The sequence below is a fragment of the Zootoca vivipara genome, chromosome 1 (assembly GCF_965207765.1).
Source record: "Zootoca vivipara chromosome 1, rZooViv2.hap1.1, whole genome shotgun sequence".
Lineage (NCBI taxonomy): Eukaryota > Metazoa > Chordata > Lepidosauria > Squamata > Lacertidae > Zootoca > Zootoca vivipara.
This window is the reverse complement of record NC_142582.1, coordinates 37982651-38004717: the sequence shown is the minus strand read 5'-3', so window position 1 is coordinate 38004717 and position 22067 is coordinate 37982651. Positions and strand designations below refer to the sequence as shown.

General features: G+C 41.5%; 1 protein-coding gene across 1 annotated transcript in view; it reads left to right on the top strand.

Annotated features, from left to right (window-relative positions):
* Window positions 1-22067, top strand: part of THSD7B (thrombospondin type 1 domain containing 7B) — a 224226-nt gene that overhangs the window by 182086 nt on the left and 20073 nt on the right. Inside the window, exons 14-18 of the mRNA XM_035130631.3 lie at window positions 3431-3564; window positions 4160-4313; window positions 17091-17232; window positions 19268-19383; window positions 20405-20522. Of these exons, the coding sequence (XP_034986522.3) occupies window positions 3431-3564; window positions 4160-4313; window positions 17091-17232; window positions 19268-19383; window positions 20405-20522 (664 nt within the window). The remainder of the gene's footprint in view (window positions 1-3430; window positions 3565-4159; window positions 4314-17090; window positions 17233-19267; window positions 19384-20404; window positions 20523-22067) is intronic.

Here is a 22067-nt window from a genome sequence, read left to right as displayed (position 1 = left end):
TTTAACCCAGGGAAACCAATGCTTGTGTGATTCACTCCACCTCCCAACACAGATACCCTTAGCATAGAAGAGCACCATTACATGAAATACTTTGGTGGATTGTTTTCTCCAGGAGCTTCCTTTCATAATAAAAAGCCAGCTGCAGATGAATTCACAGGTTGAGCTGTCCCCATTTTTTTCCATCTTGGAGAGAAAAACAGATTTGGGAGGAGAGTTTTTGAGCAAACAACTACCAAGAAGTTATTCAGGTGAAAACACACATGCACACCATCCTCCCATTTTGCCACTCAATCAGAAACCAACATTTGTGTTTTTTTTTGTGATGAAATAAATCCTTTGTGGAAAAGCAATCCCATGTATTTTGTGGCTTTGCCCTCACGCACATGGGGACAAGTATCTCCGCATCCCCTGCTCTCCTCAAGGAGGAATAAAAACTTGAAAATATTTTCCCAGCAAAAAAAAAAAAAAAACCTAGAGGAAAAATACCTGTAAGAGAACCTGGCAGACTGAGGTGTATTGTTTTTTTTACCTTCCCTTTGCTGAATTGTTCAATAAAGGAAAGAGGTATGCAGACCTTCAGCTACCTGAATTTGGAAGTCTCGAGGATAATTGACATCAAACACAGACAAGAACTGACTGAGAGGCATTCACTCATATGATAGACAGCCAAAGGCTAACAGTCTTCCATCCTGCCATATCCTCCAAGTGTCCATAGAATTGTAGAGTTGGTAGTCTAACCTACTGCAAAACATCTTTCACCCAATGTGGGGCTTGAACCCATGGCCCAGATAATCTAATGGTCCCTCTCTCAGATAATTCTCTGTAAGAGTGGGTGGGAGGGTGGGTGCACCTTTTCTAGAACACATATTGATAAATGTATGTGTGTGAACACTAAAGACCATGCCGTGCACTATATCCCTTCTTGTCTATAGCAGTTGCTGAGATATACATCTTACCTCATGAAAGCCATGCTGAAAGACCCAGGTTCAAAACCCAAAATCTCCAGGTAGGGCTGGGAAAGGTTCACTGCCTGAAACCCTAGGCCTAGAAAGTTGCTTTCAGCCAGTATAGAAGCATAAGAAAGGCCCTGCTGAATCAGGCCAAAGACCCATCCATTCCAGAATCCTCTTCTCACACTGGTCAACTGGGTGCCTGAGGGAAGCCCACAAGCAGGGCCTGAATATTATATTACTCATTTGTGATTCAACTGGTATCCCAAGGCATAGTTTCTCCAACAGAGGAGGTAGAATGTAGCTGCCATGACTAGTAGCTTTTGATTACATTATATTCAACAGGGAGCTATATGAACCAATGGTCTGACTCAGGTTAAGGTTTAGGGACAACTATGTTTTTCTTTTATATATTTATCCAAATAAAGAATCACTCTTCTATTGCACAGTACAGCATATAAGCAAGGTATGTTAGAGCCTTCAGTGGTATGTCATACAGAAAGTGGCAGAGCACACTAAGTGATGCAAAGTGAAGTGTTACATTTTCATCTGTGAAATGCTAAATAGGCTATCCGACATATGTTTCAGTATATCCCTGTCTGCATGCGATATGGGATTAGCATGTTGAAACTTCTGCCTAGCCAATGTGGAAGGGGTTGCCACATTGGCATAAGGGGTGAAGGAGACATTGGCATAATTGGTAAGGAGACTGAAGAATAATACTAACTTCATCAGCACTATCAAGATGGCCATAGTTCCAGTTAAACTGTGATGAAGGAGTAAATAATATACCAATTCATTTCCCCTTATACATACACTCAGAATATTAGTCAGAGGTGTTCTGCTGGTAAATTCTCATGGATTTAGCAACAAACTAGTTATCTGTGCTGTGGGGTGTGTGTGAAAATCCCCAGTCCTTGCAATGAGATTTTCACAGAATGGTGGAGCTGGAAAGAATTAGGGTTAGAATCAATCATTCAGTCTAACAGGCCTTCCTCTTTAGGAGCCTCCTACTTTTTTTCTAATTCCACAGATGCAACAGAATGAGGTGTCGAGGCCTATGCTGGTAGAATGGATGGTATGATTTCAGAGTGTAGGTGAAGGACCACATTTTGAATGCTTCTCTAGTGGGAAAACAAATCTCTCAGCAGATAGAAAACTAGTACAGTCACAGGCAGGCTAAGATGGAATCTTTTCTTCTGATGCACTGGTTTCGCTTCATTTCTGTGGGGAATATTTACCAGTATGTGGAAGAGCATTCCAAAAATGTAACCCCCTACCTCACGGATAGCCAATGTGGTGTCTTCTAGAAGTTGTTGGGTTGTGACACCCACCATCCCTGACCATTAGCCATTGTGGCTGAAGGGAGCTGTAACATCTGAAGTGCACCACATTGGCTAACCCTACCCTAACTGTATCCTGAAGTATGTAGTGTTCTGCCACTTCAATATTCATCCACCCCACTTTGTGTCACATGTGTTGGCCAGCCCATAGAGACTAATACAATAAATCCAGACCACAGCATGCCACATCAAAAAAAGAAAAGAAAAGAAAAAAGCTACAAGCTGAGAAAACTCTGCAAACCTCATAATTTTAAACATTTCCAGTTATTTGTCCAATAACATAGTTGTCTTAAAATTACCGTATGTTCTCTTGACACAGTACATCTTTTACATTGAGCAACAGAGGATAGTCTCTGGAGCTCAGCTTTAAGCAGGCAGGCAGCCTTAATTTATTATCCACATTCTGATACTAAATACAAGTTAAATAAATAGACTGAAATTTTTAAATCCTTCCTAGAGAATACAACTTACACATTCATGAGTTTCAAGCAGAATGATGCAATTTTAAATATGTTTTTGAGACAAATGGGCTGTGAACTGAGGTTTTCTGATGCATTCTTTATTTCATATGTTGGAAAATATAGTTGAAGTGAAAGCACAATTGTGTGCCCTTGAGACTTATTAAACGTAAGGAACTATCATCATCATCAACAACAACAACAACAATGGCTTTTTATATGTCTATTAAATACATTTTTACCATAAAGGTTATTTCCTTTGCTTTAGCCTTAGGAGCACACAAAATAGAAGAATTTTTTTTTGCCATAAATAAGTTTTAGAAAAATATACATGGTTTTAGAAAAAAACACAATGTGTTGTATAATTTTAGGAGGGGGGTATTTGATAGATGTTATGTGAGCTATTGGAGGAAATGACATTGTAATGGAATTCTTGCGTAGCTGCATACATATTACATTTTCTGCACATCTTTTGGCAAGTCCATAATGAATCAATGCATTTAAACACTACAATACTCTCAGAATAGTGGATGAAATCCAGCATGTTCCTTGGTGATATGTGTGTGTGCTTTGATTTTTGCTTTTTTTGGGGGGGAGATGTTGTTTTACGAAAGTATTTCTGCAGAGCTGTTCACTTGGATGATTGATTATGTATAATTTTGCATGTTTTCCCTGGAAGGTGTATGAGGCAGTCCCATGTTACAGTGAATGCAATCAGTATTCCTGGATAGCAGAACCATGGTCTCCTTGCGAAATCAACAGCGAGCTGAACTCCCTGCACTGTGGTGAAGGAATACAAACTAGAAAAATAAGGTGAGTAGATATAAAAACAGTAGGTTTTGAACAGAAACATTAAGAAACTTTAACTTTGAGAACTCTATAGACCAGGGGTCCCCAAACTAAGGCCCGGGGACCGGATGCGACCCAATCGCCTTCTAAATCCGGCCCGGTTGAGGGTCCAGGAATCAGCATGTTTTTACATGAGTAGAATGTGTCCTTTTATTTAAAATACATCTCTGGGTTATTTGTGGGACATAGGAATTCGTTCATATATTTTTTTCAAAATATAGTCCGGCCCCCCACAAGGTCTGAGGGACAGTGGACCGGCCCCCTGCTGAAAAAGTTTGCTGACCCCTGCTATAGACCCACGACCAGCCTTTCTAATGCTCTTCTATGTGATGAGAGACATGCCTTCCATCTTTCTACAACCATCTCTAAGAGTTCTGGAATAGCCCTTCTGGTCCATATTGTAGAAGAGATGCATTAAATAATGCTGGTCTGTAGGGAGAGAACTTTCAGTAGCAGGACTTTACTCAATTAATTGTAGCATTTATACACAGTGTGCTTAATATTGCCTTTCACCTTTTCTGCTTGACGGGATGCTCACTTCACATTTTCCCCTCTGTAGATGTATAAATACCACCGAAGATGGCAGTGGCGAGTCTGTAGCCAACATGCTCTGTAATCAGTCCGAAATTCCCCTTGAAAGACAAAAGTGTACTCTCTACTGTCCCAGTGAGTGTGTTGTGTCCGAGTGGGGTCGCTGGAGCCAGTGCCCAAAGGTAAATTAGTTCTCTGTATTTCAAACTCTTGGCTATTTTCTAAATTACATATTTGTCAGTATAAAACTTAGAAATTCACGTGAACTATTAAGAACTTACCTTTTGCTGTTCAGACAGGAAACCTGCTGAAATAATACTAAGTGATAAGCTACAAGGAGATCTTCTGGGAGAAAAAACTGATTACTTATTTTCTTTGATAAAAATGTCATTATAGGATACTCATTAAAGCCTAGAAGCAAAGAGGCTGCTTTGGAGATTTTTGTTTTGCTTTAAAAAAAAAAAGATTGTCACTTAATGTGTGTGACAAGATGGCTAGGTGGATACAAAGCTTGGTGCAAAGAAATACAAAGAGGTTGTTGCAGCTGAGACAGAATGTGTGTTGCAAATTGAACAAGAGCACAAACTCTCTCCATGTTACCATTTGAGTGTAAAGGTAAAGGGACCCCTGACCGTTAGGTACAGTAGCGGACGCCTCTGGGGTTGCGGTGCTCATCTTGCTTTACTGGCCGAGGGACCCGGCGTACAGCTTCCGGGTCATGTGGCCAGCATGACTAAGCCGCTTCTGGCGAACCAGAGCAGCGCACGGAAACGCCGTTTACCTTCCCGTCAGAGTGGTACCTATTTAACTACTTGCACTTTGATGTGCTTTCGAACTGCTAGGTTGGCAGGAGCAGGGACTGAGCAACGGGAGCTCACCCCGTCGCAGGGATTCAAACCGCTGACCTTCTGATCGGCAAGCCCTAGGCTCTGTGGTTTAGACCACAGCACCACCTGTGTCCCTTATCCATTTGAGTGTACAGTACAATTAATATACCCAGTGGTTGGATAGCCAAAGCAAAACCAATAATTTGTTGTGTTCTTGCCATTAAGCTTGGCCCACTGAAGTATTTTGAAATCTCCCACCTGGAAGAGTTTTGTATGCTGCTGTTGAATATAATGTAGTCAGCTGGAAACTGTGTGAAGGCAGATATCTACAACAGTGATTTGGTTTACGCATGGGCACTTCCACCCATGTAAAAACGTTATAATAAATGCAACCTTCGTTTGGAAATGAGTTTTCAGCTGTTCCACCAGTCTTGTTTGATGAATATAATAATCATATTTCCTCAGAGCCCAAGCTAATGAATGAGCTGAGAATCCAGGCATCTCTAAAGGGTAAATTGGTAGAAGTACTAATTAGTGATGCAGGTACTCTCCTGTGGCTTATTCATTGGCCAAAGGATTAAAGTGTGAAGACACACATATTGACAATTTGATGAGGATTGTCATAAAGACCATTTAGGAATTAGCTAGCGTTTGGTAGGTTCAGTAGCTACTCCTTTATTAATTATTATGGAGAGGTGTCTTGCAAATTAGTTTCCCCCTCCTTATCTATAACCTATTTCTAAAAAAATTCTTATTCCTTTGTTACAGCTGCCACCAAGTACTAGTACCGTCTATTTTCTATTTCAGTTTAACCACCAGTACATATGGGTAATCATAGGACAAAACAGTGCAAAGATCTGAATATGAAATACAAAGTAGATTTGATTTATTTATAACAGTTATTAATATAAATATATAATGTTTGTATGCACAGGTGCTTCATAATTAGATTGCTAACTCCTTTTTGTTATAGTTGCTTTAAATAAGAATGTTTACACTGTATGGTTCCTGTCACTATAAAATATAGTAAATACAACCAAGACAATAGTTATGTGAGTTTCCATTCCTTCCTCTATCCAATTTCCCTGTATCAATCTACCTCAGTTAACATTCAGCAACCAGTCATTGCGGACTATACTTGCAGTCTTCAGTCAGGTCCACAACTTCTTCCCTCTGTAGCATCTCAGGCCTCTCTTAGGACATCTCCTACAGTCTTCCCTCTGCCCCAGGTTGTCAGCAATCCCACTGACACTTAGATGCAGAACTCTTCTGAAGGCTGCCCTTGGAGTTGCACAAACCTCCTTCAGCTCTAGCCAGTGATGTCTGCTCTCATCTCCTCTCAGGCTTCAATGAGCCTCTCTGAACCATATCTTCAAGTCCTCCTATTTCCACTGTATGAGTCCAGCTACCAGCTGAGCACCAGCCTCTGTCAGTAACTCCCTATCTTTTGACCAGACTCTGGCCTTTTTATTATCTCTAGCCAGGACCACCCAAGGCCATCATTTCAACTTGAGTGGAATTCTGCCCCCTCGTGGGCCTGTGAACTATAGTAAGCACATACTTGGCAAGCTCTCTTTCTCACTGTATTGGGCATTATTTTATTTTATTTTTTGGCTTCCTCCACCCCTGAATGGTCTTTTTTCCACCGACTGGGAGGGTGCGGAAAACCAATCATCTTAATGATACAAAATACAGTGGTACCTCGGTTTATGAAAACAATTGGTTCCGGAAGTCTGTTCATAAACTGAAGCGTTCATAAACTGAAGCGAACTTTCCCATTGAAAGTAATGGAAAGTGGATTAATCCGTTCCAGACGGTCCGCGGAGTAACCGTTCATAAACTGAAGCGAACTTTCCCATTGAAAGTAATGGAAAGTGGATTAATCCGTTCCAGGCGGGTCCGCAGAGTACTTAAACTGAAGCGTTCATAAACTGAAATATGGGTGTAATTGGTTCCGGAAGTCTGTTCATAAACTGAAGCGTTCATAAACTGAAGCGAACTTTCCCATTAAAAGTAATGGAAAGTGAATTAATCCGTTCCAGATGGGTCCGCGGCGTTCATAAACCGAAAATTCATAAACCGAGGTGTTCATAAACTGAGGTTCCACTGTATACATAAGTAAATCTCTGTGTAGTACCAACATCATGGATATGACATTGTGCAAGTCTAATGGGGGGGGGAAACCACATTGTTGATATAAACATACTTCAGCAAAGGCAAAAATAGCCATATGTTGTTGGTCTGGGGGGAAAACTGTTTTAAACAAAAATGTTTTGAATGTGCCAGCAATAAATTGGCTGAGTTTGTTAAAGCTGACAGTATATGAGATTTGCTATGTGGCGCTACACGTACAACCTGCTAATCAGGTTGCAGCTTTTCTTCTCTACAACTGCTCAGTTGCAGAATTTTAGTATTTGGGGTGGTGGGGAAAGTCTGGGACTCTGATGGTTAAAGATTGGGTCAAGTGGAGAAAGGGATAATGTGACCAGTTACAGCCCTATCAGGGCCTTACTTTACTCTCTTGCTAGTTAAATAATAAAAATCAGATGCATCAAATTCATACACACATTTAACATATCATCCATCTTGGCCCTACCTATGCCACATTAGTATAGTTGTTTCTTATTTTATTTATAATCTAGTCTAATATTCCATTTCCTTCTTCCTACCAAAGTACCAGCTGGGGAATTCTTCCATCCAGACTGGATGCATGTCTTGTCTGTTTCAATAAACATTGGCAAATTAAAGCGAAGCGCCTTTTTCTTCAGAGGCTTCATATTAATTCCAGTGACAACGGTGTGTTCACACATCATCACTTGATTGCTTCTTCTTCACAGACAACTGAAAGGCTATCATCTCCCCTTAAATATTCACCGTTGAAGTAACATAGCAGTACCTGTTGTGTCCTGACTCCGCATCTGACTTGGAAATGTAATTAATTGACTTCAGTTAAATTCGTCAAAGCATTCTTAAACTGAGCTTAATATGCAAGTTGCACTACAAGTCCCTGAAATAATTATCTCAGATATATTGCATCATCTGTCAGCTTTCTTGCTTGCAACAATTGATAACCCCCAATAGCAGATCTGAGTGGCCTCCTTGTTCTCAGCAACTGTTAACATTTACAGTGGTTAATTCAGGAGGGTTTGATAACAGTTCATTTAATTATGTAAATTTATAGCACAAGGAACAGAATGAAAGAAGAAACGCTACTGTTCCTTGTGGATCAGCCGCAGCTTCGTGGACTTGTATGCATATCAAGTAGGCTTAGATTTTCATAAATCAGATATGAGTTTTTCTTTTGAAAGCAGAAGAACACAGGTTTACATGTCAGTGTTGTTGTTTTTTTACTGCACATCCTGGATATTTTGGGTCATAAATCTGTTTTTTTCCAAACTGAAATAAGGTTAGTAGCTTAATTCATCTTCTTAAATGTCACTTTTACAGAGCCACTTGAACTGACAAACAAACAGCAAAAATAGTATACTCAATATGGCATAAGACTCTTAATCTCAGGGTCATGGGTTCAAACCCCACCTTGGGCAAAATATTCCTGCACTGCAAGGGGTTGGACTACCCTCGTGCTACCTTCCAACTCTAAAATTTTGTGATTCTAGGTTTGTCACAGGAACTGTTGCGACTCTTACGCTGCAATATGATCCTGTTCTTGGAAACATTTCCCAGGAAACCTCTATGCCTCTTTCATGCTCAGTTACGGCAGTCACAGCTTATGGCAGCCTTCCCTAGGTTGGTGGCCTGCAGAGATTTGGGACAGAGATTTCCCAGCCAACTTGGGAAAGACTGAACCATGGTCTCTGTGGCTCCCCAAAGATCTATTATCCCACCCTTTTCTCTTTCCCTGAAGAAAATGCAGCAACATGCTAACCAATAGCTTTGGGGTTCTTGCACCGAGGATAAAACCTAGCATTGATCCAAAAGGAAATATTGCTGTAATGTATTTCTAGAGTTCTTTCACTGCCTCAGAGGAATAGCAGTGGGTTGTGTGTGTGTGTGTGTGTGTGTGTGTGTGTGTGTCTACACATACATATACATGTTCACTATTAGAAGTTTTTTGTAAGACATTTACCACACATCTAGGTACTTCTTTAACACAAGCTGCATATGTATAATAATAATAATAATAATAATAATAATAATAATAATAATTTATTATTTATACCACGCCCATCTGGCTGGGTTTCCCCAGCCACTCTGGGCAGCTTCCAACAGAAAAATGAAATAAAATAATCTATTAAACATTAAAAGGCTCCCTAAACAGGGCTGCCTTCAGATGTCTTCTAAAAATCTGGTAGCTGTTTTTCTCTTTGACATCTGATGGGAGGGCGTTCCACAGGGTGGGCGCCACCACCGAGAAGGCCCTCTGCATGGTTCCCTGCAACCTGGCTTCTCGCATCGAAGGAACCGCCAGGAGGCCCTCTGTACTGGACCTCAGTGTCTGGGCAGAACGATGGGGGTGGAGATGCTCCTTCAGGTATACTGGACCAACGCCATTTAGGGCTTTAAAGGTCAGCACCAACACTTTGAACTGTGCTCGGAAACGTACTGGGAGCCAATGTAGATCTTTCAAGACCGCTGTTATGTGGTCTCGGCCACCGCTCCCAGTCACCAGTCTAGCTGCCGCATTCTGGATTAGTTGTAGTTTCCGGGTCACCTTCAAAGGTAACTCCATGTAGAGCGCATTGCAGTAGTCCAAGCGGGAGATAACTAGAGCATGCACCACTCTGGCGAGACAGTCTGCAGGCAGGTAGGGTCTCAGCCTGTGTACCAGATGGAGCTGATAAACAGCTGCCCTGGACACAGAATTGACCTGCGCCTCCATGGACAGCTGTGAGTCCAGAATGACTCCTAGGCTGCGCATCTGGTCCTTCAGGGGCACAGTTACCCCATTCAGGACCAGGGAGTCCTCCACACCTTCCCGCCTCCTGTCCCCCACAAACAGTACTTCTGTCTTGTCAGGATTCAACCTCAATCTGTTAGCCACCATCCATCCTCCAACTGCCTCCAGGCACTCACACAGGACCTTCACCGCCTTCACTGGTTCTGTTTTGAAAGAGAGGTAGAGCCCTATAAAATGTGATTGTCCTGGGACTAGATTACATGAAAGATCACCTCCTGTCATATGTGTGTGTGTGTGTGTGTGTGTGTGTGTGTGTGTGTGTGTGTGTATATATATATATATATATATATATATATATATATATATATATACACACACACACACACACACACACACACACACACCTAAATCTTAATAGTGGGGCTTTTCCCGACTTATTCCAAACAGCCCCTGAAATTGGTCCCAGGGGAGGGTCAGGAGAACCGCCAGAACAGTGTGTGGAGGAAGCAGCGGTGGGGTTGTTTGATCTAGCAGGTTGCAATGTATGTGCAGAAAGAACAATTGGGAGAGTTTGGCATTGAATTCTACCTGTTTTTCTATTTTATTTTAATCATGATATATTGCATTTTTGTTACTACAGACTTTTTGTAAGCTCCCCAGGGAATTATTTCTGATGGGCGAATATACAAATTAAAAGAACAACAATAAGCAAGCAAAACAGACACTATCCAAAGCTCCACACAATTTCAATATGTCCAAAGTGCTTCACACAATCAGCATTGGTCCCATTCCCAATGCAGAGCTCTGAGGATTTGGGCAGTTGAATAGAAGTATGTTTCATTCATTTCAGTGGAAGCTACTTCTATGTAAGTTAATGTAACTGCAATTGACATGTAATAAAGCACAATTTTTTTCATGAAGATTGCAAAAGTATTAATATTAGTCCACTTTTGGCCAAACACGATATTAATAAATGTTATATAGTAACACTGAAAAGCCTGAATATGAATAGATTTTCTGTCTCACACATATATACATGTCCTTTGGGTAAGATTTGTTTTTCCTGGGACCCAGGAAAGTTCAAAATGCCATTATAGATTTGACTGTGGATCTATTTTTTTTTATTTAAAAAAACAGAGCTCATGTTGTAAATAGCTTATGAAATTGTTACCCTGGGTGTTCACATCTGCATGCTGATTGTTTTGTATGGTTCATTAAGCAGTTAAAAGTGGTCAAATCTCTTCTCTGCAAAAAGCATTTTCTGCAGCACAAGCCTTAACTTGCACATTTCATTATGAATAGCTTGTTAAGCATCATGTTCCTGGTTCCATATGCAAGCATTTCAATAAATTGCAGGGACAGTGAGCATTCTACAACCTTTGTAGCCAGCAGTTGGGAGGGCTGTGTGAAAAACTAGATAGAGAAAACTTACAGGTTGCTCACGGAGAAGGTATTTAGATAGTACTATTATTATTTTATTTATTTATTTATACCCCACCCATCTGGCCGGGTCTCTCCCCCCCCCACTCTGGGCGGCTTCCAACACACATTAAAATACATTAAAATGTTGTTGTTCAGTCGTTTAGTCGTGTCCGACTCTTCGTGACCCCATGGACCATAGCACGCCAGGCACTCCTGTCTTGCACCACCTCCCGCAGTTTGGTCAAACTCATGTTCGTAGCTTCGAGAACACTGTCCAACCATCTTGTCCTCTGACGTCCCCTTCTCCTAGTGCCCTCAATCTTTCCCAACATCAGGGTCTTTTCCAAGGATTCTTCTCTTCTCATGAGGTGGCCAAAGTATTGGAGCCTCAGCTTCATGATCTGTCCTTCCAGGGAGCACTCAGGGCTGATTTCCTTAAGAATGGATAGGTTTGATCTTCTTGCAGTCCATGGGACTCTCAAGAGTCTCCTCCAGCACCATAATTCAAAAGCATCAATTCTTCGGCGATCAGCCTTCTTTATGGTCCAGCTCTCACTTCCATACATCACTACTGGGAAAACCATAGCTTTAACTATACGGACCTTTGTCGGCAAGGTGATGTCTCTGCTTTTTAAGATGCTGTCTAGGTTTGTCATTGCTTTTCTCCCAAGAAGCAGGCGTCTTTTAATTTCGTGACTGCTGTCACCATCTGCAGTGATCAAGGAGCCCAAGAAAGTAAAACCTCTCACTGCCTCCATTTCTTCCCCTTCTATTTGCCAGGAGGTGATGGGACCAGTGGCCATGATCTTGGTTTTTTTGATGTTGAGCTTCAGACCATATTTTGCACTCTCCTCTTTCACCCTCATTAAAAGGTTCTTTAATTCCTCCTCACTTTCTGCCATTAAGGTTGTGTCATCTGCATATCTGAGGTTGTTGATATTTCTTCCGGCAATCTTAATTCCGTCTTGGGATTCATCTAGTCCAGCCTTTCACATGATGAATTCTGCATATAAGTTAAATAAGCAGGGAGACAATATACAACCTTGTCACACTCCTTTCCCAATTTTGAACCAATAAGTTATTCCATGTCCAGTTCTAACTGTAGCTTCTTGTCCCACATAGAGATTTCTCAGGAGACAGATGAGGTGATCAGGCACTCCCATTTCTTTAAGAACTTGCCATAGTTTGCTGTGGTCGACGCAATCAAAGGCTTTTGCATAGTCAATGAAGCAGAAGTAGACGTTTTTCTGGAACTCTCTAGCTTTCTCCATAATCCAGCGCATGTTTGCTATTTGGTCTCTGGTTCCTCTGCCCTTTCGAAATCCAGCTTGCACTTCTGGGAGTTCTCGGTCCACATACTGCCTAAGCCTGCCTTGTAGAATTTTAAGCATAACCTTAACCTTAAAGCATAACCATAACCTTAAAAAGTTATGCTTAAAAGTTATGGTTATACATTAAAATATCACAGATTAAAAACTTCCCTAAACAGGGCTGCCTTTAGGTATTTTCTAAATGTCAGGTAGTTGTTTATCTCTCTGACCTCTGATGGGAGAGCGTTCCACAGGGCGGGTGCCACTACCGAGAAGTGTACTCTACACAACACATCAGTACCTCGAGAGCATTTTCAGGTAGATCTCTTTCCTCACAAATGTACTCCTGATGTTTTATCTATTTGGTCCCCAAACATATTTCTGTGTTAAATCTTGCAGTGTGTGTGTGTGACTAATTAATTGGGGTAGCTGTTGACACATCATATTCATGCATGAAAAGGCGATCATTGCATGTGCCAAGGTGGAGCTACTCAATATGAAGGGTGGCTTTGATAGGGCCAGGGAAGTCCTCTTCTGCAGAGGAGCTGCAGTGAATGTGGCTCCAGTGTGTGGTCTCAAGACTCATGAGTAAGCAGGTCTGGGTGAGTAAGCACCTGTGAGTCACAGGTACAGTGCCTTGGGTTCTATGATAGAATAAAAGTGGGATATGAATGTAAGTTAACAACAAACAATGCATTGACACACACAGAGAGTCCCTTTCGACATGTGCTGAATGCACAGGTGGTGGGAGCACACCTGTTAAGCACATTGGTGATGAGACTCTATCACATAGCCCTGTGACCACTACCACCCCCCCTACAGTTAAACAAACTTGGCATGTTCCATGTTTGAATGAATAGCCCCCCCCCAATCTTTCTGCTCAGTTGCTTGCACCCCAAAACAAACTGGGATATTAAAACAAGTCACTGTATGCTTAAGCATGAGATCCAAATGTATATCAAAACCCACATTTGAAGTAGCACTTGGAGATTTTCCGCAAACTCTCTCACTTCTTTGAAGGTGATGTTTGGCTCTCTACATATTTAGAAGTGCAGGTGATTTTTTTTTTTAGGTTCCATAATTCTTCCTGCAACCCCAATAACAGGCCAAGTAAGAATGCCAATGTTGTTTATTTTAGTGATGGTATTCAAAAAGTGTTGCATTGTTACCGTGTTTTAATTTTCCCCCACTTCCGGTGTCTGAGGGTAATAAGCTACTACTAGACACACCTAAAGAGCAGGAAAGCAAATTTGTTCAAAGGCAGCACTCACCTTGCAAACCATTAGCGACTATGCCTCACTGTCAAGGTTTTTCACCTGTCCTGCCCCACCTTGGGGTCTTCAGAAAGAGCAGCTGTTCCCTACTTGTGCTCTCTCTCACACACACACAAACACACTTTTGTGGGGAGTGCCCTTTGCCTTCTGTCAGGAACATGGATGTATTTGGCTTTTAGTCTTTCTATTTTTTCAGTTTTAAAAGTTGAGATTTTGTTGTCTTAATTTTTTCTGATTTGCTCCTTTTCCTTGAATTTTGTATTTATCCATGCTTGTCAGTGCATGTTTTCATGCTAAAGAAGCCAGAAGTGGTCATTCAGCAGCTGGGCCCTCTCTTCTTCCTGCAGCACGATGATTGATTTTAACAAAGCAAAGCAAATGCAGTAGAGCTTTAATTGGGAGCACCTAGCGAGATACTTCTCTTTGATTTTTATTGGCAAATCATTTATGCTACAGTTCTTGCCTGCAAGGACAAACAATCAGATTAATTGCATGAAAGGTAATAAACGATTCGTAAACACTTTGCAATGGGATTGGTTTTCAGGTAATTAAGAGTAATGGCTTACCTTAGATGTATCTGGGTGACCACACCCCAGGTAGCAGCAGAGGTTTCAATAAGGTTACTTTCTGTGTGAAATTATACCACAAGGTGATAGATGACTGTAAGAGCCTGGTGGCATTTGCTTAACTCTGGGAGAACAGGGGGCTGCCTCTCCCCTGGCATCTCTCCAAGGGCTATCCAACACTTGGAACCAGCTTCTGTTGTCTGTCTCGCTTTTCTGATAGGGTAGGGTGCAGAGATATATGCACTGCAGTCAGCTGGAGCTGTGCCAGAAGTATATTGTGCTAAAGCCACAGCAGAATTTAACTTCTGAGCTGTAATGGCTCAAGCCTTCAGCTGAATATTCAGGAGGAAAAATGAGTCTGTTCTCCCCCTCTGACTCTGCCTGTCTCTTCCTCTCAAGTTCTGCCTTCAGTGACAGCTACAAGGCAATAAAAGCATGTGCTCTTTTAAAAAATAAAAATAACGCTTCTGCCTCTGTAGTTAATGAGCTTTTAAATAGGAAAAATAGAGCCCTCAGTGTGATTTATGGAAGGACGTTACTGGAAGGATCCTCAATATTTATGGGGGGGGGGCAAGGATTTTTGTTGTTTTTGTTCTTGTTACATTACTCGCCCAGCTCATGGCACTTAAAAAAAAGTCCTTTGATTTCTTTTCTCCCCACCCAGTGAGCAGGCAGAAGCTCATTACCATCAGATAAATATAATCAAAGCTATCTAACTAAACTTTTTATGTGGATTTTATTTCAGTATTTAGAAGCATCTCTCCCCCTGCTCTACTCTTCATTGCTTGTCTCATTTCACTTCACTTGGAATCAATAACAGTGCTGCTACTGATGTCAAATGGTCTAGAATTTGGCACTCTTTTATGGCATAATTCTGCCATTCTTAATCACTTAAGTAACCCCCATTAGCCCCGGTGTCACTACCATCATGATGGAGTGTAGTGGGTTAAGACACTTACAAGTGTATGCTGACATAATTGCCCTTTATGAGCTTCTGAAGCTATTGAACTACTGGAGTTGCTGCCTATTCACTTGGCTGCTGCTCAGAGGTCCTCATGCAATTGTGTCCTGGGGCAGACAGGGACATGTTGCATTCCTCATCTTCTTACCCCAGCCGATGGGCAGGATCTCTCATGGCCAGTCGAGGGGTCATCTGCAAAATGTCTCATCCCACAACAAGCTACTCTGAGGCGTAACCATGTTTAACAGGACAATCAGCTTAATATTTTGTATACAGTAATAACAAAGTTGAATAATTCTCCATTTCTGGGCATGTTTGATTGCAACAGTACCAGCAGGAAGCAGCGATTCTGTACAGGTTGCATGGAAGCAATTCTGATTGTGTTTGATGCATCTTAACTTCCTTTTCAGTGTGTTAGGGTTGCTGCTTTTGTTGAAGAGAGTGTCATATAATGAGGTAGGTTAGTCTTAGGTAGGTGCACTACACGTGTTCTGAATCTGCAAAGTAGCTGGGAGTTAAACCACATCAGGAAACTTTAGCTGGCCTTCCTCCGATGTGACTGGCTAAGAAACATTTGTAGCATTTACACCTTCTCCACATGGGCACATAACCTCTCTCAAGGTAACAAAAAGAACTGGATTCTTCCCATTTCATCCAAGCCGCAATCCCACGGGCGCCACATATGGTCTGACACCCATAGCTCTCTGCTTGCAATATTCATCTATTTATGAGATTAAGAAATTATTAGTAGAACTTTATGTACATTAAATCAATAACAGTGACATATTCAGTCTGTCAGCCTTCCCCCAACCCACAGCCATGTGAAAGTTTCATGTCTCAGTTTCTCTTTCTTGGTTCATCTCCTGAAGAAAGCCTTAACTGGGGAGGTTTACTAGTTCCTCATTTTACAGGGTCTCATTTACTTAGTAGGACAAGTGTATCATTTTAATGGTAATGGTTGTAATAGCTAGAGTTTGGGCTCCTTCCAATTTAATGGTTTTTTGCTTACATTTATTCATTGCTAGATAAAGTAGGCACATGCAATGAGAGAATGAATTTGATTTGTTTAACAGGGTCAGTGGTCAATGGAACTTGATTTGAGTCTATCGTCTTCCTGCTGATCTGTTTGGAACATATTTGCAACTTCTAACACACATTACTTTTCAATAAATCTACATCCAATTTTCTTTTACACTAAAAGGCTGTTATTTCTTTTTTTAAAAAAAGTGTGTGTTCTATTGTTGTCTGCCTTTTATAGAAATGTGACTTCTTACTGATTTTTGAGAATGATGGGAGATGTTTTCTGAGGCAGACACCATCTAATACAGGCACCCCCAAACTTGGCCCTCCAGATGTTTTGGAACTACATTTCCCATCACCCCTTACCACTGGTCTTGTTAGCTAGGGATGATGGGAGTTGTAGTCCTAAAACATGTGGAGGGCCAAGTTTGAGGATGCCTGATCTAATACCATCAGGAATCACAGTCCTTCACTAGTATAGCATGGAAAGTTGATGAAAAGAGAACAGATGTAGCATTCCCCCCCCAATTGTTAGAGAATTTGATGAGCAGATTTGATGGGGAATACAAGAGAATATCCCAGTGACTATTTCTGTTCACTAGCTGGTATAGCACAGCCCTTTCCCTCTACTTAGGAAATCACTCAAGATCTGCTAACAAAAATTCAAATGCACATCTTTTAACATATAGGTAATCTTTATCCTAACTCTTTTTTCCCCTAGCCATGTGACCCCAATATAATGCAAACACGGACTCGGCATGTACTGAGGTCTCCTTTAAATCCCAAGACCTGCCCTGATGGTTCACAAATGCGACCGTGTGTCCTGAATCAAAATTGTTTTCAGTTTCACTACAATTTAACAGGTAAGAACCCTTCACTTTTTCTGGAACAGAATTGAGTGCCATGCCTGCATCTGAAGTGGAGAGGTGATGGCAAAGTGGTTGAGCATTAGAGACCCTAAGGCTTGTTAGGTGACTTCTGCCAAGTCCTTGCCTTTCAGCGAGGCATATAGATTGGCTACCATCTTTATTTAGATGTTAGTTATTTGAAGTTTAGGAAAAGCAAAGTACTTTGGACACTGAAACACACTTTATGAAAAACAAAAATATAGGCATGTGTCCAGGAAACATTTAGAAGTTTGCCTGCATTTAAAAGTTGTTAGCTACAATTACCTGTGTTTTCAGTTACTGTCTCTTTACAGCCCAATGTCATGGATGTTTACTTAAAGTTAAGTCCTATTAAGTTCAAAATAACATATGTTAACATGTTCTGTATATTTGTATGTGCAAGTGTGTCTAAATAGCAGCTGTTGAGGGTATTGATATGGTTCAAGACTGTGGTATGGGTAGAAATAGCAGGCTAAGTCCCACAAAGCTTCTCAAGTTTTTGTCCTGAAGAACTGCAAACAAAATAAAATAGGAGTATTTTTGTTTTAAGGTTGTTGGGTTTTTTTTGGGGGGGGTGTCCCAAGTGAATTGTAAAGGTTTATGGTTTATGCAGAGTCAAAATTCAAAGTCCAACTTTGACCATTAAATAAGGATGTTGCTGGTGATTCCAAAAAAATGGGGAAAGTCCACAGTGGTGTCCAAATTTTATTCAAAGAGGGCCAGATTTGATGAAGTGAAGGGCCGGGGGGGGGCAACCAAAGGGCCAACCAAAGTTATTGGCCTTTTTTAGGATTGAAGTTGTTGAAGTTTTTTCAGGATTTTACCCCAGGAAATAAACTACCACAGGGGCCAGATTAAACTGACCGGCAGGCCAGATTAGTGCCCCAAAACAGACTTTGGACATGCCTGCTAGAGCTTTTACAAAACATTATATTTCAGTAGCATTTACCTTAGGATCATTGTTGTGTATCACTTTGGTGCACTCTCTCCATAGAGATAGGCATGTAGCAGCATAGAAGCAAATGAAACCATCACCTCTTGATAAATTCAGCAGAATCAAAACTTTGATGTCCTAGTGCAACCCCCCCTCCCATGCATAGACCCCCCCATGCATAAAGTGCAGAATCAAAAGCTAGTACTGGATTTTTCCTTTCATTGTAACATTGAGTAATCTCTTTGCATGCAAAATAAAGTGTATATAGACAACTCTTCTCCATTGGAATGAATGGGGAGCACCACATATGCAAGAGTTTTACATCTAATTTGGTGTGAAGTTAGCTATGAAGTTGTGTGTATGTTTAGAAAATTATTCATAAGTCAATAGGAAAGAATATGTCTTGATTTTCATATTCTGGTAACCAGCATGGAAAACACATCCATCCATACAAACTGAACATTTTAAAGACCATTGAGAGGCAAAATCACAACACCTTGATGAATAATCTTTTTACTTACACTTTGAAGATGGAAGAGACCTCCAATTACTTATGATTTGTAGTCATTTTCAACATTACCTTTGCAGAATGATACAGTGAAGATCAACAGCCTGTTTAAATTGTTTACACTGGCTTGAGGAAGACATTAATGTTTCAAAAGCACTTTATTTTTTAGAATGAAACATGGCTTGCTTTGTCAGACAAAATTCAATTGGAGGTTGTGACAAGCTTTGCTTTGAAGCAGTAACACTTCAGAAAATTGTCATAACTTTATTATCCAGGGGACAGTCTAGAACTTGATAATGCATGGACTGCTTTTAAATCCTACATTTTATCACTACTGGACAATTTGCAGTACACTCAGGGGGACTGTTATTTTTCAGGTGCCCATAGGTGACTAGGCATAATTTAATAATAATAATAATAATAATAATAATAATAATAATAATAATAATAATAACCTATTTCCTTGACTTCTATATGCTCCTATCAAGCAAATATAGTTTCATCAAGCTTAGAAATTAAAGATTTCTCCAACAATGGAAGTCATAACTAAATGCTGACGTTTCTTATAGACTGGAGCACATGCCAGCTAAATGAAAATGCAACCTGTGGACAAGGGATTAGGAATCGCCTTCTGAGCTGTGTTCGGAGTGATGGGAAAGTCGTGGCTATGACCTACTGTGAGCAGGTGAGGTTTCATCAGTTGTGCAGGTTTGCATCAGTTGTTAACTGTGTGCCATGTGGGACAGAATTGGGCTTTCCAGCAAAGCTTGGTTTTTTTAAAAAATCTCATCTGTCTTATTAAATGAGTTGAAATTTTCTTTGTACTAATTATTTATTTCTCTTGCTGCTGTCTGGTTACCATGCAGCTCGGTATTCTGAATCTTCTCGATATGGCTTCATTGCAGTCCTAGGATCTTCATTCGTAGCCTGTGTAGGAATGAAGAATTCAGGATCCAAAACCTAAGAAAGACACATTTCGGGCAAAACCTGGAAATTTTTTAGGCCTACACCCCTGTTACACAATTGCCTTTTTTTCTTGTTCTTTTCATTAGATGCAGGAGTGACTAGCAAGTGGTCTTTCAAAGGTTTTGCCACTGTTATCGCCCTTGTCTTTGAAAGCTATGTGCAGGGTAGAGGCAACACACACATGAGTTATACAGTACAAGGCTATAAAGCCAGGATAGGGGATGTTGCTCGACTGCAACCGTCCTCATCACTGATCATTAACCATGCTGGCTGGGATGGATAAGAACCAAAGCCCAACAACATCTGGAAGGCCACAGCTCCTCTACTCTTAGTAGCTCAGTTGATAGACCATGAGAATCTAATCTCAAGGTCATGGGTTTAAGCCCAAGTTGGGAATGTTTCCTGCAAGGGGGGGGGCTAGATGTCCCTGGTGGCCCCCTTCCAAATCTACAATTCTTTGATCCTTATGTGACCACCTGGGAATCGGCCCCATTGACCTTCATGGGGCTTACTTCTGCGTATTCATGTATACGATTGCACAGCAAGAGTGTTTCTACATTGTGATCATACAGTCCAGGTGCAGGTAGTTGCATAACTGGAACACCTATGAATGGGGGTGGCGTACCCAAGCAAGCCACCTTAATTCATTTAGATGAGTGTTGGCTTGTTAAAAGCTAAAAGCATTTTTCATTCCTTCCCAGCCACCGGTGACAAGTAACTTGTTCTCTGTTTGCTTACAGCTAAATTTGGAAACCCCTGCACAAATGGTTGTTGACTGCCTTGTGGAATGCGTCGTCAGCTGCCAGTTCTCTGAGTGGTCCGCCTGGTCAGAATGTTCACATACGTGTGGCCTTGCAGGTAACCGTCCGTCAATGTTCTATCTATGTTTCTTAGAATAGAAATATGCTATAAAGCACACCATCAATAATAAATGCTCCGTTTCCGATCACAAGGTTATGAAATTACATAGGTTTAGATCCAGAGACAGGCTGTAAGAAGGGGCTGAGGGGAAGGTGATTTTCTTCCACAGACATGTACTCTCTTAGTGACAGTCCTTTTCCTGCAGAGGGTGTGAAGTAAGGGACTGCAGACCTTATCTGTGGTGAGGTCTCTAGAGCTTACTGGAGGGTGATTCCCAAAATAGAGCATGCCAGCTACAAAGTTAGATGACCTTAGCAGCAGCCTCACTCATTCAGGTGGACATTACTCTGAGGCTGCTGCTCATCTTCTGTCCAAAAGTCACAAGGATATTCAGATGCTGCCAATACATAAAGGAAGAGCTCCCCGATCTTGTGCATAATATGGACAGTGGTGCATTTGATATCATGTGTCCCCTCTTTAAGTGGGGGCAATATATAATTGAATCTTGCTGCAGATGTGAAGCTGGTATTTTTTATTACATCTGCAAGTCTGTTGTGTGGCAATGTCCCACCCTCCCCGACACACGACACATCAGATAGATTTAAATGGGCGAAAAGGCCACAACTTTATTGGTTACGGATGTTGAGCGGTATTGGCTTAGGCATTGGACCCTAACCGTCTATATCCGATGCCAACCTGTGTGTTGGACATCTGGGAAGAGTTAACCACCAGTAAGGAGCCCAATGATGTACATCAACCAGAACTCCTCCTGTGATTTCGGCCCTAACCTCCCTAGGCTTCGGACCAGACCACGCCCCCGGAATCCTTTAACGGAATACTCCTCCATTTGCAGGGTAGGTGATGGCGCTACCTACCCTCCTCAGCTCTAACACAATTTCCAATGCCTAACTGCCAAAACCAATAGTTTTGACGAATTGCTACGAGGTAGGCGGAAAAAACCCCTTGGCTAGCCCAAGTGGAAAAAGTCCTACCAGGCCCCTTGGCCAACCAACCGAAGTCCATAGCAAGGTCAAAGCTAGCCTAAAGGGTGGGTGGGCGGGTGAACCGATGCAGCTGGTGAGCGGGGTGAAAGAGGGCAGGTTCCCACCCTTCACCTGCTTAAAGGAATCAGGACACACACCCCGGCCGACAGGATTGGCCAGCCCTCAAATGATGCAGGCGGGAACCCCCAATCGCTCAGGTCATGACACCCACAACTCCACCTCCGACGCAGGCGTGGAAGTGGTTTTGCCCAAATCAGACTTGGTATGAGACTTTTTTTTCTCCTCTTCAAGAAGCACAATGGAAATTAATTGGAATAAGCACTTTTGGAAGATGAAAGATAGCCATATTCAGAGGTGCCCACAGCACCCCTGCCATATACATCATTTCACAAACTATGGTATAAAGTTTATATCATGGTGATATATTTTAGTGGCCCATGGGACTGCTCCGCTTGTTTTCAGTTCAGGCTTTATGTTGTGGAACGGTACAAAAATATGGTTTGCTGCTGTTGCTGCACTACAGGTGGCAGGTGTTTTC